Genomic DNA, 6,865 nt, shown 5'->3' with positions numbered 1-6,865 from the left:
CAAGCTATTACTGTAAAGCATACCACATTCCTTCTGTTGATTATGTAAATGTATTAAGCACTTTAAAGTTAAAAATATTGCTGCCATGGGCCTTAGTCAGGGTAGAAGACATGTAATTTTACATGAATGAAGACTGTGAGGGCAGGGGTGTCACTAAGGTTTCTGGGCAGGTCCTGCAGCCAGCATACTATAGATGCAAAAACTGCTCATTGGGATGTACTGTTAAACCGTTCTAGTTCAACCTGGTTAATGCCCTCACAAAGATGTCTACATGGTAAGTGTCCAACATGTAGCATCACATTCAGTTAACAAATAAGTAATTACAATTTCTGACATTTCAGAGCTATTGCCGGCACAAAATCATGTGTGAATTTATTGGTAGGAATTTTATTTTATTATAAATTGCACCCAGTTGTGACAACATCTTCCTTCTTGCTTTCTTGAGCTTTGGAAATGACTGTTAGTTGGTTTAATCTGTTTTGTTCTTCACACTGCAATTGGTCAGTTTGTTTCTACTTTAAAGGGATAGTTAACAAAATCTGTCTTCATTTGTATACCTTCTAGGGGTGTAACAGTACATGTATTCGTCCCGAACCGTAACGGTACGGATGTAACGGTTCGGTTCATGCAGTCAGACGACGAATACAGTCAGTGCGATCAATCCAGAACAGGAACCGTCACAGCAGGAAAGAGAAGAAGAAGAGACGATCTACGCACCAACCCAAAACAAGAACAGAGAGTTCAGATGGCATGCAAGAGCTCGAAGAATCACCTGCTTTTATCAGCAGTGTGGGGAAGTTTCAGTTGACTGGCTATAAATCTGAACCGGTTTTTATTTTAGCTGATCTCTGAAATGCACACAAACTGCATTGAAATCAAAATGTAATTTATGTGGATTTTTTATGAAGTCTTTAAAGAGGGATCACGATGCTCGAAATATAGGAAGACAAATATGTGGGGGGTTATATGAAGCCATTTCTGAAGACTGTCAGTTCCTCTCAGAGATGCAATTTTTTTTTCTCTTACCTCCATATAATGCATATTAAAGTAGTGTTTATAAGCGCAGTGCTGCTTTGTTTACAGCGCTAACCAAGGAAACTCTATATCACTGCTGTTCCATAGGCGCCACCTGCTGTCAGAAAATAAATTTGTGTTTTCATTCAGTCTGTCTGCTGTTTTTGTTCTGTGCAGGTGTCTTATGTAGCATAATTTCACAAGTCTAAAGTCAGATCATTCTGTTTTTGCTTGAAATTATACAATCTAATTCAAATCAAAACAACTGTTCATGCTACATGTGTGTAGCACTATTGTCTGTTCAAAATAAATGAAAAAATGCATTTCCTGCTGTACCAAACTCGTATCGAACAGTGACCCCGAAACCGAGCTATGTACTGAACCATGACATCTGTGAACCATTACACCCCTAATGCCTTCACATTGTTCCAAACCCAAGACTTCTGTTTGTCTTGATGAAGATGGTAATATTCTCTCATAATTTTTGTCAAACGTACAGTGCTTGACTCTCGAGTAACCTCAATGGATTTCCATATTGTCCCATTAAATAAAATCTTTAAAAACATATTAATGTTATACTACAATAAAGAAAAAAAGTTTAATTGCATATTGATGTTATAGTACAATGGCAAAAAGAACCACACAAAAACTGTTAAAAGTAGACAGGTGTTTCACTGAAAGAAAAAAAAATCATCCAGTGAAATATGATTTAATCTGGTGAAATCAGAAGTCGTAAATGTATCAGACTGTTCAGTCTCAGTGCAGCTAGTCCATGAATCCACCGGAAAGTTCTACACCTGGAATTCAAACATGTCTGCTTGCTTCTTGGCCAGTTTGGCCACCTCATCACGGATGGCTTTGACTAGGGCTGAAGTGGAAAGGCTGCTGAGGGGGGTGTCGGGGCTGATCGGATCTCTGGGCTCTGCTAGACTCTGCTGGGACACTGCAGTGGAGGAAGAGGGTGGATTATCTGGACCACCCTGAATGGCCTGCCGGTGGTGCCACAGGAGAGGGCTGCCCTGAGGATAATGAGGGTGAGGAAAGGCCTCTGCGTAGCCTGGTAGGGGCATCTGAAAGAGAAAACAGGTAGCATTCAACAAGGCCTGTGCTAAAACCATTCAGCTAGGGTGTATTGTTATTTTTAGTGAGTCTTGATCTGTGCTGCAGTTGACCAAATTCTATAGTTAAAAAGGGAACCAATAGACAAATGCACAAGGACGACAATCACGATAAGGAAAAAGAAAAGCTTAAGGATCTACTTCAAAGTAATATTAGTGACACTCCATTCAAACAAGTTTGCATTGCGTGATTTGATCATTTTCATTAAACTATGAATTATGAAATCATAAACACTTTGAACAAGGGTTACCTTGTCACCAGGCTTGGGCATAATTCAGAATTTTAGAATTGACTTTTTGAGAATAATTTGGAATTGAATTTTCCACCCGACAAGATGATAAATTTACTAAATTGCCATTCAAACATATACAACAGTCACACAACACTCATTAGACCAACACATTAGTCCAACTTATTGCAACAAAACATAATTAATTAAATTATTAATGTTGACTAATTAAGCCTATTTATTCCCTGATATGTAGAATGCATTTTCCTAATAAATCATTAGACTTATTTCTTTGAACTAAATGCAAAAGTATCAAATTATTTGACTCTGCCATCAAAACCATTTTAATTTTGGCATGTGGCAATGCAAAATGCCCATTAAATTGTCTTCAGATTCATTTATAAAAATAAATATAGACATTAAATTAAAAAAAAAAAGAAATTAATTAGATATAATTACATTCTGATTGAAAATCTTAGAGAAAAAAGGAGGAAAGTTCTTAACATAATTTGTAAGAAAATTCTTAGAAATATAAATTAAATGTAATTGACAATTTTTTAAAATAATTACTAGTCTCATAAATACTAAGTCTAAAATAAATAAATAAATAAAACTTTACACTTAATTTTTATCTGATTAAATTAACATCCCCTATGTTAAAGTAGCATGTTTTTTTTTTTCCTTTTGGTTATAAAAGTAAAAAAAAAAAGTTTTGTACAATTTTATAGATTGTATATAATTGTACAATCTAGAATATATGAATTTTATTGAATTTAAATTTTTTAATCTACTTAAATTTTTAATCTTGTCTGCTTTCCTTAATTCAAAACCTGGAATTTTAAAAGGTATTCGCAATTTGATTCTGAATTGCACTCAACCCTGCTTGTGACAGAGGAAAACAAGAAAGAAAAAGAAAAGTGTTCACTTGAAGAAATGTGCTCATCTACCCTGGGAATTTGTTGTTTCCACTCAACGTCAGCGATAAATTCAGTTCAGCAAATGGTCTCTAAATGACACTGGTTCTGCAAAAAGACACCGTGTGAATGCAGGCACACACAAACAGGGATAAGAAGGACAATCCAAAAAGATGAGCCTTGCGCCCAAGGGCAGGTCACATGATCTGCCAGAATGCCCCCTAAATTCAGAACAATGTATAGAGGCACATGCGACAGACCAGTTCCGCTTCCCTTGGTTGCAGTCCATGAGGTTTACGCCACATTAAATTGTATTAATGGTGCATGCACTGTAACATTGGGTCTTGGGATGCAACCCAGTTTGTGAAGCAGAATTGGACACATGATAAAGGACTGTGTGATAACTGCATTCTTACAGATTCGGTCCACTGAGGAGGCACATCCTCGGGTTCAGGGGGGTAAGACATCCAGGATGGGCTGTGGTAGGAGGAGGGTGGTGTAGAGATGAAATATCCCGTGTATCCTGGACGACTGGCTGGGATGGCGTACACTGCTGTCATGGGATTTCCTGTGGGACAAAAAAGAATGAGAGTTTCGTAGGGGTGGCCAATATATGCATTGTCTATGATAATACTGTAATTATCGAATGTCACTCACTTTGCAAAAAACAACCAAAAGCAAACCTTGAGAGTGCATGCTTTTTACTGTGAAAAAAAGCAGTAGAATGCAGTTTGAATACCCCCAAAATTCAATACATGGAGGCAAAAATGCAACTGTATGAGTTTTTGTATTATATTTCTAAATGATATAGTTAAGCAATATCACATGAGCAAGCATGTCATTGCTGTGAACTGACCACTGCCCAGAATGAAGGTTGTCAAAAGCTTTGGGAGTCTGCTGTCCATGACAGGCCTAAACCAGCCAATGTACACATATAAAAACACTTTTTTGTCATTACCAAAAAAAAAAATCACAGAAAATACTGAGAAATTATGTTTTGTTCAGTATCGCACACCCCTAGAGTTTAGGGTACATTTGGAACATATTCATGCTATTATCAGAAATAATACTGAGATTAAGTCATTTTTACATATTCTGAAAAAAATGTGAGCAGTGCTTGCCTGTGCCAAACTCACAGCCACAATGCTAATGTGTAACTGGTTGTTGCCAGAGTGTTGCTAAGGTGTTCTAAGTAGTTGCTATGTCATCAAAATAGGCCATTCAAAAATCTCTGAAGTCCTTCTTTCAGTGATAGTATCAAAGATATTTTTTACCTGTTTTATCATCATATCATTTAAAAAAAGTAGAAGCCAAACTCTCCTCAACACGTTTCACAATTTGAAGTATCCTTCATGTACCATCAATGGTCCAGGATGAGTTATGCATCAAAGGGTGTTACACTTCCCTAACTTCCATAACTAATGCACTATAATTCGTAGGAAACACACACACATACACACACACAAACAAACTAGTGCACAAAGACACACATAAACCCATACAATCACACACACACTAACCTGAGTGGTTGGGAATGGGCTCAGTAGTGACAGGTGGGAGTGGCGCTCTGCTGTTTGGCCTGTGTGGGCTGCTGTCATGCTGACTCGGCACTGACGACTCAGCACAATGACCTTTCCGACCAAGATCAGTAGATGACCTGAAAAACATGGCAACAATTTCATACATGCATTGACATTGTTTCACCACCAGGTGACAGTATCGATTTACTAGCAAAGTCAATCTGCTGCCTTTACATAAAGAATTAGCATGACATGGCAGACTTCACCACAGTTATTTAAAATTAAAAAATACACTTCTGAATTTAGCACCGGAATAAACCTATCAGAATGGCTACTGATGCTGTCAAGCTCCAAAAAAAAAAAATAAAAAAAAATAAGTACAATTAACCCTATAAAGCCTACTGCATCATGTATACAGATTTCAGTGAGATATACAGAGCGTAACAGTTACAACAAATGACACCAAACTTAACATGAATACAGAACTTAAAAATTAAGCTGACATTTTTTTCCCCTTTTTTTTAATGATGACAAGCTATCAGAAGACTTAAGAATATAGAACACAAGTTATATGTACTACTTTAATGGTACTTTTTCTGTATTTTTATTTTTTTTTTACTTGACAGCTTTATCCACATTTACTTGTCTTGTTTGGATTGTGAACATCCTTTTGTGTGGCACAGAAGACAGAAAGTCAATTGGGTTTGAAACGATAGTAAATTATGGGAAAATATTCCTTTAATAAGTGCTAAATAAACTCATGCACTGGTCACTGCCAGAAAAAAAGGCAAAGAATGTGGAAATGTAATGACCGTCGCAGTGATGACTCAGGAGGAGGGCCTGGTCTTGGTGGGACAGGGGGTGGAGGAGACCCAAGAGCCATTTCAGGAAGCTGAGTGAACCTGAATGCCTTTTTGAAAAATGTACATGTTATCATATAAAAGTTTTAAGCAAGGAAGATCATTTCTGATATATCTGTACATATATATCGATCAGATCTATAACTGTACCTGTTTGGCAAGGCTGCACTGGTAAGGGTCTGGTCTATAGGCTGGCACCCACTGTAGGCCTCCCTGCCCTTGACTCGTGGTGCCCGGTGCACTGGTCACCACCTCTGAGTACGGAATGACTGGACCCAAGCCATAGGGTCCAAGTGGTGGATGCTGATGGTGAGAGTGATGGTGTCGGCTGGAAGTAGAGTGGCCAGCTGAAGCTAGACTAAATGCTTCTTCTAGCAGCAGATGCATCTGCTGACGAACCTCATTTATGGAAGGCTGGGAACTCAGTGTTGATGTCTCAGATTGACCTTTGATTTGTCGACCACAGCCAAAATAATGGCGGCCCGCCAGTCGGTCAACATCAGTCTCTTCAATAATCTCTGGCTCAGTCTGCAACAGACAAAGAACAAAGAAACAGATGCACAAATGTTACAAAATCTAAGTCTGAAGTGTGATAGTGTGGTATCAAATACCAACAGATAAAAAATTCTAAACCTGACTGCCTCTGTTAGAAATCTTATAATAGGCCGTGGATGGATCTTCCATCAGAACAATGATCCAAAACTAATATCAAAATCAATACAAAAATGTGTCACTGAGCACAAAATGAAGCTTCTGCCATGGCCGTCCAAGTTCCCTGACCTGAACCCTATAGAAAATGAGTGGGGTGAACTGAAGAGAAGAAGCACCAACATGGAGCTAGGAATCTGAAGGATCTGGAGAGATTCTGTATGAAGGAATGGTTTTGGAATAATGTCTTGTTAGGTGTTCTCCAAACTCATCAGGCATTATAGGAGAAAACTCAGAGCTGTTATCTTCAGGAAAGGACGTTGCAATAATTGGGTGCCAATAATTGTGGCCAACGTGAACTAGAGAAAAACATTTATTTCATAATGAGATTTTCCCCTCACTTTCCATTGTTTTACTTCAATGATAGGTTCGAATTTTGTGATTTTTTTTTAACGAAAGATCAAAAGGATGAACGATGCAGATATTATCTTCACAGCCACCTTTGCTCATATTTACCAAGGGTGCCAATATTAGTGGAGGGCACTGTAAATGACAACATTT

General features: G+C 37.9%; 1 protein-coding gene across 2 annotated transcripts in view; it reads right to left on the bottom strand.

Annotated features, from left to right (window-relative positions):
- Nucleotides 1–1,701: 1,701 nt before the first annotated feature.
- Nucleotides 1,702–6,865, bottom strand: part of LOC107704276 (UPF0606 protein KIAA1549L-like) — a 96,153-nt gene continuing 90,989 nt past the window's right edge. For both annotated transcript variants that reach the window (XM_016507159.1, XM_016507160.1), the window contains exons 18-22: nucleotides 5,807–6,184; nucleotides 5,609–5,706; nucleotides 4,797–4,933; nucleotides 3,693–3,844; nucleotides 1,702–2,084 (exon numbers count right to left, since the gene is read on the bottom strand). In XM_016507159.1, the coding sequence (XP_016362645.1) occupies nucleotides 1,806–2,084; nucleotides 3,693–3,844; nucleotides 4,797–4,933; nucleotides 5,609–5,706; nucleotides 5,807–6,184 (1,044 nt within the window). In that variant the 3' untranslated portion in view covers nucleotides 1,702–1,805. The remainder of the gene's footprint in view (nucleotides 2,085–3,692; nucleotides 3,845–4,796; nucleotides 4,934–5,608; nucleotides 5,707–5,806; nucleotides 6,185–6,865) is intronic.

The sequence above is a fragment of the Sinocyclocheilus anshuiensis genome, unplaced genomic scaffold, assembly GCF_001515605.1.
Source record: "Sinocyclocheilus anshuiensis isolate Anshui unplaced genomic scaffold, SAMN03320099.WGS_v1.1 scaffold863, whole genome shotgun sequence".
NCBI lineage: Eukaryota > Metazoa > Chordata > Actinopteri > Cypriniformes > Cyprinidae > Sinocyclocheilus > Sinocyclocheilus anshuiensis.
Note: the sequence above shows the minus strand (reverse complement) of the source record. Positions and strands in the feature narration are given on the sequence as shown.